Below are 17,071 nucleotides of genomic sequence, written 5' to 3'. Positions count from 1 at the left end.
TGTTGTTGTGGGATTTAATTTTTTGAGTTCCAGGTATATTTTAGATATGAGACCCTTGTCTGTTGTATGGCTAGTGAAGATCTTCTCATAATCCATGGGCTTTCTATTGATTTTGTGAGCTATATCCTTTGCCATACAGAAGCTCTGCAATTTTATGCAGTCCCATTTGTCCAACTTTTTTTGATTTGTTGTGTTTCTGTGTCTTTATTAAGAAAATTTAGGCCTGTGCCAAGGAGACCTAGGGTTTCTTCTATTCCACCCTGTAATGTTTTCAGAGTGTCTGCTTTGACTCTGAGGTCTTTGATCCATTTGGAGTTGATTCTGGTACAGTGTGATATATTAGGATCTAGCTTTAGTTTTCTACAAGTAGTTGACATTAAGGTTTGTCAATAACTCCACGAGAAACCAAAGATAAAACTTTATGGAAAAAGTGCTATATTTAGCTAAAATGTGGAAGTACCCATTCATATAGGATAGAGACCAAATTTGAGTAAAAATAATCCTTGGCTTACAAAGAAAATTTGGAGTAAAGATAATGGTAACTTCTTTTCCCTATGAAATGCAAAGAAAATTTTGGTTTTCTCAAAAATATGTAATGCATATAGCATATGTTTCTAATTCCCAAAAGAGGTGAGTGTTCTAATTTTTCTGGCTCCTTGCTGAACTGTGTGGGGTTGAGAAGAGCCTGGGAGAGCTGGTCACTCTTCTTCCTAACTGCCCTGATTCTGCAGACTATTGGAAGCATGCCATACACTGCACAGGGTGTGGGAAGAAGCTAGCTGACAGTACTTGTTCAATGCCTCATTGGAAGTGAATAGCTTTTCCTTGAATGACATGGTCCAGGTAAAAGATATAGAGAGATTGTGAGTGTCAAGTTTCTTAACATGTCTATATATAGTGTGTTAGGGGAATGGGAAGTTCAAAATGTCTCTAGATATTTGTGGCCCACTTGGATAACATGAATGAGGATCTAATTCTTGTTAAGAGCAGCATGGCACTCCAAGACATGGACAAAAGAGGTTTTTCTTTGTTGTTGTTTTTAATGTACTATGTGATTTTTTTTTGATTCTTTTGTATGTTCTTTCCCCGATGGTATATCCTCTGTTGTTACTGTATTTGATTTTGGTACTCTGGTATTGTATATATGTTTATTTGAATTGGGGAAGGGAAGGAGAACAATAGAATGGTAAGACAAAGGACAGAGGGGAACCAATGCAACAGCTTTATACACAAGTCAATATGTTGGAAATGATCTGTCCAACAGGGGGAGGAGTTAGGGGGAAAGTACAAGGAAATTGAGGGAAGAGGTAACAAGGTTGACAAGAAATGTACTCATTACCTATTTATGTAACTGAAACCCCTCTGTATATCACCATGATGATAAATTTTTTAATAAGTCAAAAAGAGAACTCTATGGCAATATTTCCTGTAACATTCAAAATGACAGACGCATACTGTCTTCTATTTCTTATCCCACTTTGAATTTAGAGTCTTGCTTAGCCATTCCATGCTCCCAAATGTCTTAGCCAAAAGAAAATGTCCTTGATGAATATAAAAATGAAATTCATATATGAACACAAATGTGATTGTCATCATGGCATAGTTAATTTTGCTTTCACAATTTCATTTTTATTGTTATTGCTATTTTTTCTTATTATCTTTCGCTATAGAGTTTCAACTCAACCTATAAGTTTCATAACTAAAATGTGACTTTATCAATGTCCCTCCTGGTGTTCTCTGTTTTTGTGAACTCCATCCATCTCTTCAATTTTCTCTGGCCCATTTTCACAGATACTCATTGAATATTATCATCATGTTTTCCCACCATTTCTTTCTCTATTCATCTATCTTCTTTCCCCTTGACCTTACCCCATCCTATCAACAGCACAGGTTCCAGCTTCCTGTTATTTATTTTGCTAAACTGATAGTTGTTCTTTATTCAAAGGAACTATATCATTGGAATTCTCTCCTGCATATATTTTAGTTTACATATATCTATGTGCACATTTATGTATGTGTATGTATGTATATATATACATGTACTTTCATATATACATATACAATTTAGACCTAACTTTTACATATATTTATTAGGTGTGAGGACAAGTAGGCATTGAATGTTTATATATAAATTGCTTAGAGACCTAGTAATTATGAAATGGACTTTTTCTTGATCTCTTACTGTCATGAGATGGCACATAGGAACAGGAAGCCCCTTCCAACTTTGAAAGTTACTATTACTGAAAAAATTTACATGGAGTTAACAATACTTCTTATTTTATATCTCCTTCCCCATGGTGGCTTTGTCTACTGGTGATAAATCATTAAGTCTGGTCTCTTTTATTTAATGGTAATTTTCATGTATTTCTTTAAAATAAAACTAAATTACAACACAGAATATGTTTTACCCATCCTGCTTTTCTCATTAAATTGTGACAGTAAATTCATACAAAATGAAATGTTTGTCAGGCTATGTTTGGGAAAGACTCCATATGAAATATGGAAGTGGGGAATATGACATACCAGAATGTGGTTCCAGTACTCCTTCCATTCATAAGATAGATAGTAATTGTACCAAATATGTTGTAACCCATCTCTCTTGACATGTAAGGACTTACAATCTATCTGAGGGTCTATAAATCCATTTGACTTAGAATTTTTATTGTTTTACTAATTTAAAAGTAATATGTAAGTTAGGTGCCACAGCTCACACCTGTATTTCTAGTTATACAATAGGTAGATATTAGAAGGATGTTGGTTCAAGGCCAGCCTAAGGAAGAAAAGTTAGCAAGACCCCATTGCAAGAAATAAAACAAGTGTGGTGGTATATACATGAAATCCTGACTACAAGCAAGGCATAGGTGAATAGAAAGTCCACAGTCTGAGGCAAGCCCCAGGTAAAAGCAAGAACTTCCTGAAAAATGATTGAAGCTAAAGAAAGGGCTAGATACACCTTACGCTACAGAGAAAATGTTGGGTCCTGAATTCTAATCCAAGTACCACCAAAAAATTAGTAATGTCTATCTATTCTGTCATCATTTTTTTCTTTTTAAATTCAAAGCCTCCTGTTCATGTTCTATCACTAGACCCTTGAACATAGAGTTCTTTTGCTTTTTTTATTTTTCCAAATAGTATCTCACTTTTTGCCTAGGCCAGCCTAGGCCAGGACTTCACCCTTGTGTAGCTAACATGACAGATGCACCACTGTGCCAACATTTTCTTGATTAATATGGGAGATAATACACACTTTTTCCTGGGAAGTCTTAGAGCAGAAATCCTCCCAACCTCAAGCCTCCTGATTAGCTAGGAATATGAGCCACTGTACCAGTCTTTTTTATTAAACAAAAATTATTTAATTGATAGAAAGCAGTCTTCTGATCTATTTGGTTGGTTCAAGTAGTATTGGAAAAATGAAAACATGAGTCCTACATCTCATTAATAGATAAATTTTGCTGCTTACTGTGGGTAAGTGCTCCTGGTTCAACTTAATATAGTCCTCTTTCACAAATGTACATGTGTAACTTGGGTTTAAAAATGATGGTTTGGCTATTATGGCTCTTGAGCAATAGACTCAACATTAGTATACTTTACTACATATTTCAGTCACTTTTTATGTTTTGTAAGTATCAGTTGTAGAACTGAACTTCATTGCCATAAGGGAGGAAAGTAATTACACAGAGAAATTTGAATGTGTGCTAAAGTGACTTATTAAATAAACTACTATAAAAATAAATATATATTGAAATCCGTATAGTTTAGCTTCTTCATGGAACTTTCTTACTTGTTTCCTACTTTGTTTTTAGGTTAAGGATAATCCAGTACTCAGAATATACTTTGATTTGACAATGTATAGATAAGTGCATTTTATTATCTAATATGATTAATCTCTTGCTTTATAGGTCACAGAAATGATTCTGGAAATGTCACTTGAAGTTTGGTAAGTTCATTTATTCACTTTGATAGAAAATAATGTGAGTACCTTGGCGTGTGAAATAATTTAGTCAGTTTTGAATAAATTCAGCATTGAATATATAGTGTGGATTTTGACTACATAGGTAAAAACGAATACATGTTATGCACATATACAAATATATACAAATTTATATTATGTATATATTTATACAGCTGAAGCATAAAAGCTCTGGAAACTTCATCTCCAAAATAACTAGCAAAAAGTTGGTCTGGAAATTGACTCAAGTGTAAACCACTAGCTGAGCAAGCAATCAGGGCAAATGCAAAGCCCTTATTTCAAATTTCTTTATCAAAGGGAAAAGTAATGAACTTACATTGCTATAGCAAGATAGCCCATAGTTTTATAGTCTCTCCTTTTATTCTATTTATTATTACAAAGAAATATTTAAGTAACAAAAATGAGACAAATGAACTTTATTGAAAGAAAGGACTTATATTTTTGAATGGTAAGGAGACAATACTTTATTAGTGCTATTGTACTTCCACATTTTGGATTTATTCCCATTGAAAGTATAGGTTGTTCACCCTTCTTCTTCTTTCTTTGTTCAGGGTTTGGTGTTAGAACAAGACTCATTTGTGAGCTTTACTTCCTGTAGAAAGTTATTGTATATTTACTGAACAATCCTAACCTATCAGGTCTTCAATTTTCTATTTCACATAGCTAGAATATACAGCAATTGTAATGTTTTTCTCTCATCATTGTCATAGCTAATGTTTTAAAGCATGTATATATTTCAGAGAAATCTTTACTGTCATTTTTAGTAAAGAAGAGGAAGAGTACTCAAAATTAAAAACCCTTTAACTATTACATTTAATTGGGTTATCTCAAGTTCACCTATTAGAGCTCTCTTTTTGTTTTATCAAAGGGGGTGCACATAAGACAATGTTCCTGCATGGATTTCTCAAAACTCAAACTCTGGGATGTTAGTGGATGTTATAAGGAATAGATGAGGGATCCATGGACATGGTAAAGAATTCTTCATCAATTCAGTTAGGGAAACACTCACTGTGCCAAGGTTTCTGTACTGATACACTTCTTGAGGTCTTTGTTGTCCTAATGCACAATTTATTAGGGGCTGTTTGTACTCCCCCCTTTAAACACCATAGATTGCTTTTTCTCCTTTCTTCAGAAAACTTGCTATGGCAGATGGCAAATGATTCTTTAATTCAGCCATCAGTCTCTATGCTGAAGCTTCTTGCTGGAACCTCGCTTTAGGAAAGCCATCAGTACATATTCCCATAACTAAGAGTTTGTGGGGTTGGGAAGATGTAAAACAAGGCTATTGGGGGCTGGGAAGGTGGCTCAGTGTTAGAGTGCTTGCCTTGCATGCATGAGGCCCTGGATTCAATTCCTCAGCACCACATAAGCAGAAAAAGCCAGAAGTGGTGCTGTGTTTCGAGTGGTAGAGTGCTAGCTTTGAGCTGAAGAGCTGACAGACAAGCGCCCAGAGTTCAGGCCCCATGACCGACAAAAAAAATAAAAAAAAAAAAGCAAAAAACACAAAACAGAAAACAAGGCTATTGGGTACCTGGGCTGGGCTTATGGATTTCCCTATTTTGCATCACAGCTCATGCCCAGACCTACGATTCAGTATGGCTCTGTGTGATCAGGAGAAAATTTTCAGACAACAGAGGAAAGAGGTCATAAAGGAAAACATGAAGAAACTCTTGGGCCCAAAGGATAGTGAAGCATTGTACTCCACACGTGATGTGAGTTGGACTTTTTTTTCAAATTACAGTTTAAAAATGCTTAACTACTTTCTCCAAAAATAATCCCACATTGGGATTGAACACTACTTATTCAATTTATTGGTAAGTGTTTAGAAAACAAGCTCTTTGAGGAAGGTAAACCTGCATTAAGAATATGTTTGGTAATATTTATAGATTGTATTGATTTTTACTTTGACTTTTTTGAAAACTTTGTGGTTTTTAATTTTTCATTTTAATTTTATTGTCAAGGTGATGTACAGAGGGGTTATATTTACATAGTAAGGTATTGATTACATTTTTTATCTAACTTGTAATTCTAAAGGTGATGTACAGAGGGGTTACAGTTATACATGTCAGGTAATGAGTACATTTCTTTTGGACAGGGTTACCTCTTTCTTTGCTCTCTCCCAGGTTTATTCTTGTTTTTGAATCTAGGGTTACAGAAAAAGTGAGCAGAAAGTACAGACAGTCCTCACAATACATCCCACTTCCACACATACACAGCCTTCCAGTATTAATGAGAATTATGCAAAGAAACAAATATTGGTAGATGTGTGTGATTCATTATGAGGATTACCTCATATCATTATGGAGACTGAGAAGTTGAAAGATCTGCTGTGTGTAAGTTGGATACTCAGGAATGATGGTGATATATTTCTGTGTGAAATCAAAGGCTTGAGAACCAGAGGATAAAATGATATAACTACAGGTCTAAGACTATGGATTCAAAGACTGGGTATGGTTGGAAAGAAGAGTTGGTATTATGTCTCAAAGTTTCAAAGTCTGAGAAACAGAGGATCAGATGGTTTAACTACCAGTTTATGGCTTCAAAGCCTTAGGACTGGACATTGATGGGAAGGAGAAAAGTTGGTGTTATGCTTTAGAGTTTCAAGGACTGAGACTCAGGATCATAGATGTCAGGGGACACGGATGATTAAACTTGAAGAAATAGAGAAAACTCATCTCTCTTCTACCATTATATCCTCAGGACTGAGGTGACTGTTTACATTGGTGAGTAGATACTCATTTACTGAGTCTACTGAATCACATGTTAATCTTTTTGCATGGGAACATAACCTCATAGACAAATTCACAAATAATATTTTCTTATCTATCTGTCCATCTGTCTGTCTATCCTTTAGTCCAGGAAAATTAATCATGATAGCCTTCTTGTGTTCTCACCTGTCTATACCAGAGTAGTATATATGTTAAAATCAATGAAACTAGACTTGCATATTCACACCCAAAGCTCACAGTTTACACAGTTCAGTGTTTGTAACTGATGGTGTATATTCCATGGATGTTGATGAATGTATAATTACCTATATTGATCATTACAGTAACATTCAGACTGTTTTTACTCTGCCACAACAGTCTTCTGTGTTCTACCTGTTAATACCTTCTGTTCACTTAATTCCTGGTGACCTCTAATCTTTTTATTTCCATAGTCTTATCTTTCTTAGTATGTTGCATCACTGTAATCAGTGAGAATGTAGCTTTGTAGATTGTTTTGTTCCACTTAATAGTAATGTGATTAAATCTTTTATGTTTTTTGTGGCCTCATAACTCACTCATTTCTTTTTAACATTGTATAAATACACCAGAGTTTTCAGGTCATTATTTAATATTATTTTTGAGGTATTGGGGTTGGAACTCTGGGTCTTCTATTTGCTAGGCACATAGTCTACTACTTCATTCAAATATCCACTCCTTTATTTAGTTATTTATTGAATCTTTTCCAAAGCAAGCCTCAAAATGTGAACCTATCCATAGCCTTCGGTATTGCTGCTAGGATCACAAACATACACCTCAAGGCTGGGCTTATTGATTGAGTTTAGATCTTAATAACTTTTGTTGCCTTGTCTTACCTTGGGCCGCGATTCTTCTTATCACTGTAGGGATTCTATGCCCAGTTGCTATCTAAATATTCACAGCAATTTGCAAGTGTCCTCTTGTTGGCTTGTGTCCTAATCCAAGGAAAATGAAAAGCCAAGAGATGACCTGTTTTTCATTTCTTGCCTAAGGACAGGAACCTTCCATAACCTATGATTTATAAATTTCCTCCTAACTCCATGGAGAGAGTTTCCTTTTCTGTCAGAGAAAGACCATGATCCCCCTTCTAGAAATCCTAGGATATCAGTTATTTAGTTCTTCCCAAGATCTTCTCATATATAGTGTTAATTTCTTATAATTTTATAGCTCAAGATTTTTTTCCTTCTACATAATAAAACTTTAAGGAATCTATTGTTTGAAATCATTTTGATGAAAGTGTTCAGATTAAACTGAGTAAGCTACTCTTACTTTGCTCCATTGCAATCAGCTGTCATATTTCCATGCTCTATGTGTTGAGTTGGAAGGATTTCTTCAAACTTTTCCTCTCTCTTTCATTGTTACTGTGGCATTCAGATCTGATAATAAGCTTGTTATTAGAACAGTGTCTCTCATTTGAGTTATTTCTCCTTGAGTAAAGGACTGAGAACGTCCCCCATGAACAAGGCTAGAAGACTGTGTACAGGAATTTCTGAGTTATTGTGATAGCTTGAAGGACATCTTTTATTCATTTTCTTGTTCTATAATAGTTTTGATCAAATGAAGTTTCCAGAATATGGCCTCTTATGTGAGGAGAAATGTTATTAAACAGGGTATAATAATAGAACAAAGTTGATCAGGGCCTGAAATACGGAATTAGAGATGCTAGGAAAATAAGAGAATGAAAAGATCCAACTTTCAACAGAGTATAACCGAGAAAATAGTTCTCTTGAAGAACAAATATAAAGACAACATAGCTTTGGATACAAAGAGAGTGAAAAGTGTTCCCTCACATGTTCGCTGGATGCTGTTATCTACTCATATTTGCAATGCAATTAAGCAGAAGAATAGAGAGAAGAAAATAGGGTTTGTCAGGGACAGTTAGGCCAAGCAAAACAGGTCTTTTTTTTCATTTTCTTTGCCCTTTTTTCCTTTCCCTTCCCTCCTTTTCTCCTCTTTTCCCTTCCCTTACCTCTTTTTTCTCCCCCTCCCCTCCTTTTCTCCTTCTTTCTTCTTGTCCTCAGGGCCTAGGCATTGTTCCTTAGTTTTTTCTGCTCAAGGCTAGGACTCTACCACTTGAGCCACAGCTTCACTTTCTGCCTTTTTAGTGGTTAATTAGAGATGATTCTCATAGACTTTCTTGCCCAGGCTGTCTTCAAATCATGATCCTCAAATCTCAGCCTCCTGAGTAGCTAGGATTATAGGTGTAAGCTGCCACTTCCTGGCACAAAAGAGTTTCAGGAGGTAATAGAGTCAACCTTGAATTGTCTTTAGGAATGATTATTCTTTTAAAATATCCTTTTTAGTTTCATCTTCATACCAACAATGGCACTTCATATCATCATTTCTTATTTTCCTTATCTACTGTAAACGCTGGAGTAAAAGCAGTGTGGGAAGGTAAACTGAATGTGTGTCATCTCCAAATGGCAAGGTTTCCGGGCTTTAGAGGTAAAGCTGGGTTTTCTTACCTGAGGTCGTAATACAGTATAAAGCCTAGGAATGTAACAGCTTGAAAGCAATCTAGATAGTAGATGCCCAAGAGACCCAGAGTCTAGTCAGTAGGGTGCTTTGATGGCCTCAAATCCTTTGGCTGCTGAGCATGTGAAGTTGTCAGGTTTAGAGAGAAGAATGCTAGCGTATACGTGTATCTCAGAACCAAGAGGAGAGGCATGTTGAGGAGTGGCGATTTGCTGCCATTGTTGATGTGTACGTAAGCAATGTGGGTCCACCTCACTCATCCAAGCCTTTGGAGGCCGGATAGAACAGAAAGATTAGGCTTTTTGAGCCAAAAGGAAGAGTCCATGACTTCCTTCTAACTTCATCTATGCCATCAGCTCTACTGGTTCTGGACTTGCTATCAATACTACAGATTTGGATTTGCCAGTCCTTCTAATTGCAGGAAGTAATTCATTACAAGATATGTATTTCTGTAAATGTATGAATCTTACTAGTTCTTTTTCTTTGAAAACTCTAACATAGGGGCCAAGGAAAATGTCCTTTTTAAAAAATAAGGTATTTTATTTTATTAAAGTATGATGCAGACAGATTACAATTTCACAAGTCAGGTAATGAGTACATTTCTCCTTTGACAAGGTCAACACTTCCTTTGCTTTCCCTCAGTTTTCCCCTCCTATCCCTGCCCACAAGATACTTAGATCATTTTTCTACATAATGTATATTGAATAGCATGATTGAAAAATTCCCTTTTTATAATTGTAAGATCTTAAAGATCTATGAAAATGTCCAAAATCCTTGAGCACTGAAATATTTTCTACTGCCAGCAAGGAAATTAATAATATCTGTAACATATGTATCTGACCAGACAAATTTAATCAAAACACATGGTTTGGGGGAAATGAAAATTCACTTTCTATAGTCATATAAGAAAAACATCAGAAATATTTTGCTGACCTCAGTTACATATAAACACTAGGGCTAAATATAACCAACCCTTTTTACCTACACATCTTTATTAGATTCTTTTAGAATAACAGCAAGTATTAACAGTTTCTCCTTATAGCATTACCATTACTTCTTTAAATGCTCTTCCAGAATGATCAAGATGAGTGAAACATACAAAGTTAGCCTTCATTTATTGCACAAAAGTATGAAAACATTATTTGAAGTCACACATAAGTTTAAAATGTGGTTAAGCTATATGATTTCTCTCAATGGAGACTCTTCATTCTTCCTTTGCAGAAACAGAGAGGACAAAGAATATCTCTTCATTCTTCCTTTGCAGAAACAGAGAGGACAAAGTCATATCTCTGTTCAAATTCAGTTTGGTTTAGTATTTATTAGTGACTTGTCTGGACCATTTATTATGGACAATTAACCTCTTTGGAAGAATGGAAGTGGTCTCCTTCTGGAATCAGGGGATATTAAAGCCAGATTGTGCCAAAGTATCCCTGAGAGTGCCAGCATACAAGGATATTCTTTTTTGGGGGGTGGGGAGGGGTCCGGTCATGGGGCCTGAACCCTGGGCCTGGGCACTGTCCTCAGATCTTCAGCTCAAGGCTAGCGCTCTACCACTTTGAGCCACAGCGCCACTTCCGGCTTTTTTCTTCTTTTTGCTTATATGGTGCTAAGGAATCGAACCCAGGGCCTCATGCATGCAAGGCAAGCGCTCTACCACTGAGCCACCTTCTCAGCCCAATGATATTCTTAATATGTCTCATTTCCCTTTCTAGTTTCCAGTTTATAAAAATTTATAATTTGATTATTTTAGTTGGTATTTCTGTATGAATGATGGAATATGAAATGTTAACAGTTGTGTAAAGCTTCAAGATCATTACTTCTGCCCAATATTTTTACATACAAGTAAACTGAGACTACAGAGGATTGCTTTGTCTCAGGGCACAGCCCTGGGTTGGGAGAAAGCAGGGATATTTATTTTCCAAGTCATAGTGAAAAACAGTGAAATAATAGATCTGAAAGACCTACAAATCAAGAAAACACTTTCCAATTCTGTAACACTGGAAAAACTATTTGTGCCTCAGTTGTATTATCTTTACAAAGGGAAAATAGTATGTGTCTGTAGATCTATGAAAAGTAAATGTGTATGAAAACAGACTCATAGCAAATGACTGTACCTATAATATGCAGTCAATTATGTGACTAATTAGTTTTTGTCTACAAATATCTGGCATTTTCTTTCACCTGGTAGTAATGCATATATCTGAATGAAAAAAATTAACTGAAAATTATCACTATTAATTACTTTAAACCAGTAATGAGAACAATGACTTACCTTACCTATAAATTTCAGTGAAGAGGTCATTTCTAGAATATTCTAAACAACCTAAAATAAACATCTTCAAGAATGTGTTAAGTTATGAGCATATGAAAAAGGCTGAGCAACAGTGCAGGCTATATGTTGCTTGTCCAAATGAATGGTGTAATCTGTGACTGGTAACTTTTAATACTCACTTTAGATTGCCTGATTTCTATTGGACTCATTGTTTTACATAATTATTTTTTTGCAATAGCTAGAGTAGTCCATGCCTGTTATGTTATGCCTGTTACCCCAGCTACTCAGGAGTCAGAAGTATTATTTAATTCGAACCAGGTTGGGCAACAATGTAATAGGACCCTGACTCAAACATGAAAGTTTTGTAAAGGAGGATGGGATTGGAGACATAGGCAAAATGAGAGAGAGCTTGCCTAGCGTGGGCAGTAGGCTGGGTTCAATGCTCACTAGCACAAAAGCAAACAAAATAAATAAGCAAACAGTAGAAAATAGTATAATAGACTAGTATAAATAGAAATAAAATGGTATAATAGTATAATGCATCATTTCCTAAGAAAACATCCCAAGAAAATGTTCCTCTTAAATTTCAAACCAAAAATTTTATTTGTCATAAACTCTTTCATGATCCTATTTTTCCTCAGTCCCTGTGTAATCTGCTGCAGTAATATGACTGATATCTGTCCACCAAATCGTATACCTTTCCTGCTTATGCTTATCTTAGCCTGACCCAAACCATAGGCTGAACTTACAGCAATGATAACTTTACCATTTTTAATCACAAATCATTATTATAATATTCCCCATAAATGCAATAGTTTTTCATGCCCTAATTCAAATCCCCAGTCTCATGTAGCTTCCTCACAACTACTGCTAGAATTAATGCTATATTGTACCCCAGTCATTTACTTTATGATTCACCTCAGTTTTCTATATTAAGTGTATTTCTCCCATGTGCTTTAAAGAGTTTTTATGTTTTACTTTATTCCAGTTTTAAAATGTATCTTTGAGAGCACTGCGTTTATCTCCTTCTATACACGTTCAGATTCACTTAACTTACCTCATTACTGGACTGATAATCCCTTCTCCAGTTAGGACATCTTCACTTTCTATCTAGATTGATATTAAGGATCTTCATCTGACACCAGTTAGAGTTAGTAAATTGCTCTGGATTGAATTGAAACCCCTTTGTACAACTACTTGAAGATAATGTTTTAAACAAAAAATTAAAGCAAAAACAAAAAACCTCTGACCAGGAATTCAGTTCCAAATACCCTACTACGCACCAGCCTAACTAATTCTAAGAAGATCTAACCTCTACATACTTCTCTTTATATATTTAACAGTTACATAATTGTGTAAGTCCTTATAATTGTAAAATAATAATTTGATGTTTTTAAGTAGTCACTGAGGGTTCACTTTCTAAGTACTTGAAACATAATGTATTCATACTATTCAGGGGTTCCAACATTTACCTATACTTTTTCCTAAACATAGCTTTGTGCTCTGGGTAGTTCAGGTACATCTACTCATGAGCAAAGCTGGAATTCCAAACAAGATAACCACGCTTCTTCCTCTCTTCCATTCCCAGGTAGCAGAGCCATCAGCGAATGTTAAAGACTCTCCCCATAAATTAAGCTGCAAGTATGCTTTTTACTCAGCTGCAGATTACTACCTGTCAGATCTCACACAATAGCATCCTTTCAGGATGGCATCTAGAAAATGTACAAATATTCCTCTCCTGCTCACCTCACAGGATTTCTAAGGGAATCAAATAAAACATTGCAATTTAACACAAACCAGAAACTGTAAAGGGTTGAAGAGATATGGTCTTACTATTAATATTATTGTTGTTGTTATAGTTATATTAGTTGGGACATTTTCATTATGACTGGTTGAACTTGATCTTGATTTTGTTATATGTGACATTATTTTTTTTCTTTTAGAAAATAAACCACCAACAAATATGAAGCAATGAATATTTCTTTGTGCTAAAAATGCAGGCTATTTAACATAAGAATGAGATTAAAAGGAAGTCTGTTTTATGCTTATGCTTGGTGTAAGTGTCTGTGTTGCATCTTTCCAGGTACCTGTGGTGGCCATACTGGGCTCAGGTGGGGGTTTCCGGGCCATGGTGGGCTTCTCTGGTGTGATGAAGGCCCTGTACGAATCTGGAATTTTGGACTGTGCTACCTACATTGCAGGTCTTTCTGGCTCCACATGGTTAGTAGGCATGCATTTTTAAATTTTACTTTGATCCTGGTAAAGGTTTGAATATGCTTAATTCAAACATTATAAGCAAAGAGGTTTTAAAGAAATGGAACATTGACATCAGCTTGTTGAAAAGTGCCAATGTAATGCCACAAATGGCCTAAATAAGTTTTTCTATTAAGACAAATACATGCTTAATCATGACTTTGACCATAAATTTACTCCTTTTCAACATGTTTGTAACTGAAAATGTAGTTAAAACATAAATTAGAAAGAACTCCTATTGAAAGTAGTTCTAGATAAATATCACAAAAGTGGAGTAACATACTCCACCCATCATTAATTTAATCTTCCTATAATTTGATGATTTGTAGTCCTTCAGTGAGCATGTCTAGGTGATTCACTAGGTATTCATCTTCTTTAGGGCAAATAGAATGAAATGTAGTTACTATAGTATCCAGAAGGAGAAAGACAGCCATTGAAAGCAGAGATGGAACAAGCTTTGTTGATTGGTCTTTACCTACATGTGAAATTAGTGCTTCAATGGTGTTTAAGGTCAGCTAAATTTAGATGGAGAATTAGAGCATCTACAAGTATGGTATGTGTGCCCTGTAGATTTGCCATTTGATGAATGTGCTAGAAGGAATTTTCCAAGATGATGCTACATACTTTTTTGGTGTGCCTAGCTGACATAGGCTGATTGAAAGTCAAATAAAGGTTCTTGCCCAGATGCCTCAAATGAGACTATTACTTTATTGCAGAGTATCTAACTAAGCCTGACTTTCAAGCCATTTTAGTCATTCAGCCATAACAAATTTCACATATTCTAAGATGTTTTCTGTGTTTAACCTTTTAAAGTGTTCGTGTCATTTCATTCTGAGAGATGGGTATGAGTTTATGAATTTTTCAGTTAAAGATTTGACTCACAAGCCAAGTGATTTGTTCATGAAAATGAGCAGGTGCAGGGTGTAAATCAGGCTATCAAGTTCATATCTTAGCATTCTTTCTACTAAACCACAGTTGAATGTTCTGTAGAGAGTTTTACAGTTAAGTAGGCTACAGTTGTATGTTTTGAGCCAGATTCTGTGGTCAACAACCAATAACTTAGTGCCATGGTTGCCACCTCTTCTGTCCATGTAAAGTGATTTATGTCTTCTGAAAGATGGGTGTAGCCATCGTTATTTCTTCCCTTGAAGGTAAGAGCAGGCATCTGCCTGTTCAATGAGTAATGGTGTGAAAAACTTGGACCCTTGTATGAAATCTCCTACTTAATCATTTTGTTATTATGCTTTGGGTGGTTTTGTCTGCATGTGCTAGGTTTCTGTTGTCCACCTGCCATTCATATATTGAAAGAAGCTTACTACTTAAACTCATCTAATACAGGTCTTGGCCACCAGTGCTGATTTGGGGATGCAACTGAATAGGTAGCATGAAGTAGAGTTGGAGTCATTGCTTTGATTAGAGATTTGGGGCACTATCTTACATTCTCCTCTTATGGGTCTGAAAACAAATCCAGATCAATGAAATCATGAGACACTTTAATGTGCAAACACTTTTAAATATACATAATTTCTCCATTTTTCAAAGCTACTCCTTAAATTTTTTATTGCATTTCCCTTATAGGTCACTCACTCCTTACATTTTTAGGATAGATTTTTTTTACCTAAGGGCTGCTTAATTTCCATATGTTGTTGTTATTGTTATTCTTTTGTCATTCCTGGGGCTTGAATTCTGGGCTTAGCCACTGTCTCTGAGCTCTTCAGCTCAAGGTGAGTGCTTTACCACCTGAGCCAGAGCACCACTTCTGGTTTTCTGGTAGTTAATTTGAGATAAGAGTCTCACAGACTTTCCTGCCTGGGCTGACTTTGAACCGTAATCCTCAAATCTCAGCCTCCTGAATATCTAGGATTACTGGAATGAGCCACTGGTGCCCAGCTAATGCTATTTTTTGATGTTCCTAAGCCATGTTGCATACCATTTTCTCCTTTCAAGTTTGCCTGTCATGCCTTGATTGTTTATTTTCATAGCTCTTTCCTCTGCGCTATCTCTTTCTTCCACAACTTTTAATACCAGCTTTTCTTCAGAACTTTCATTGTGCTTTATTTTATCTACATAAAACTCCTTCCTAACTCCACCAGCTCTTACCACTTCAATTATTATAACCAATGATTGAATTTGTGGAACCCCAAGAATCCTCAAACGTATTGGACAAAAGAGAGGGCATCCTAGTAAGTTCTACAAAGAAGAAGCCTTTAAAAAAGAAAGTTCAGGGTGGAGTGGACACTGAGAAGCAATATGTATTTTAAGAATAGGTTCAATCAAGAGTCCCTCATATGTCAAAAAAGTTACTTTTGATCATGAGTTTACAAAGGAAAAAAATGAATAGAAAGCAGAATTGCAAAAGGTGAAAGTTGTACCTTGTAAGACTCATCAGTTGTCTTAAGCAGGGTGATCAAAAAGGAAAGAAATGAGCAGGCATCATTTGAAGAGAATCCAGAGCTCAGGGATGGAATTTTATGAGTTTTGTTTTCAGAACCCAAGAGACTTGAGTATTTCTACAGAAGTCTGATGCAAAAAGAAATAGAACACAGGAGGGCAGTAGTCCAGATGGAAGGCAAGACACGAAAAACATTACAGATAGAGATGGAGGAAGAAACAGAATAGAATATAGACAGGACAGATGGAAGTGTTGACCATACAGACACCCTTCCGTAGACCAAGAAATCACACTTTCAGGTGATTCATGTTAATTCATGTTAATGTGATTCATTTTCTCTGGACAATGATAGATGAGAAAGTAAAAAAAGTTCAAAGGAAGGAATTCGGAAACACTTGAAAAAACAAATTACACTTCTGTGTTGTGTAAATGTTTATATTCTGCAGATACATGACCATGATTTGGCATTAATGAGGTAATACGGAAATACCTGGAGAAGTCTTGGGCCTCCCAGGGAGTTGTCTGTGATCACAAAAGAGAATTTTAGGTAGAACAAAGCTTCTCTTATAACTCCAGCTACATTTATGGTAATTATTTCTGAAATTATTTTTGTGTGATGGATGTGATTCATTAAATACAGTATTAGCTGATTTGGAGGCTTGGCATGAGTACATAGTGGAATCTTAATAATAATTCTGTGTTCTCCTAGTTTTAGCACAACTATCTTAGCAAGCTTGTATCATTGAAGTGTCATATTTACATCATGTTACTATCTAAAGAGAAATGACATTATTTCTATAGCTATCCACAGTAGAGCCCATTATACTGTATTGGTTAAAATAAAATTTGAGGATGAGAATTTTTAATTGAATAGTATAAAGAATTCTGGAACAGTGTAGTAGATCTTTTCAAGTCATACTGAGTCTTATCTGGGTATGAAAATCTCTCTGTTACCTTCCTTCCTC

At 35.6% G+C, this 17,071-nt stretch overlaps 1 protein-coding gene across 1 annotated transcript in view; it reads left to right on the top strand.

Moving 5' to 3' along the window:
* The window catches only part of Pla2g4a (phospholipase A2, group IVA (cytosolic, calcium-dependent)), a 127,969-nt gene that overhangs the window by 66,942 nt on the left and 43,956 nt on the right, over positions 1-17,071 (top strand). Inside the window, exons 6-8 of the mRNA XM_013021849.1 lie at positions 3,900-3,937; positions 5,541-5,682; positions 13,545-13,681. Of these exons, the coding sequence (XP_012877303.1) occupies positions 3,900-3,937; positions 5,541-5,682; positions 13,545-13,681 (317 nt within the window). The remainder of the gene's footprint in view (positions 1-3,899; positions 3,938-5,540; positions 5,683-13,544; positions 13,682-17,071) is intronic.

The sequence above is a fragment of the Dipodomys ordii genome, unplaced genomic scaffold (genome assembly GCF_000151885.1).
Source record: "Dipodomys ordii isolate 6190 unplaced genomic scaffold, Dord_2.0 Scaffold57, whole genome shotgun sequence".
Taxonomy (NCBI): domain Eukaryota; kingdom Metazoa; phylum Chordata; class Mammalia; order Rodentia; family Heteromyidae; genus Dipodomys; species Dipodomys ordii.
The sequence above is the reverse complement of the archived record's forward strand: the minus strand, read 5'-3'. Positions and strand labels throughout refer to the sequence as shown.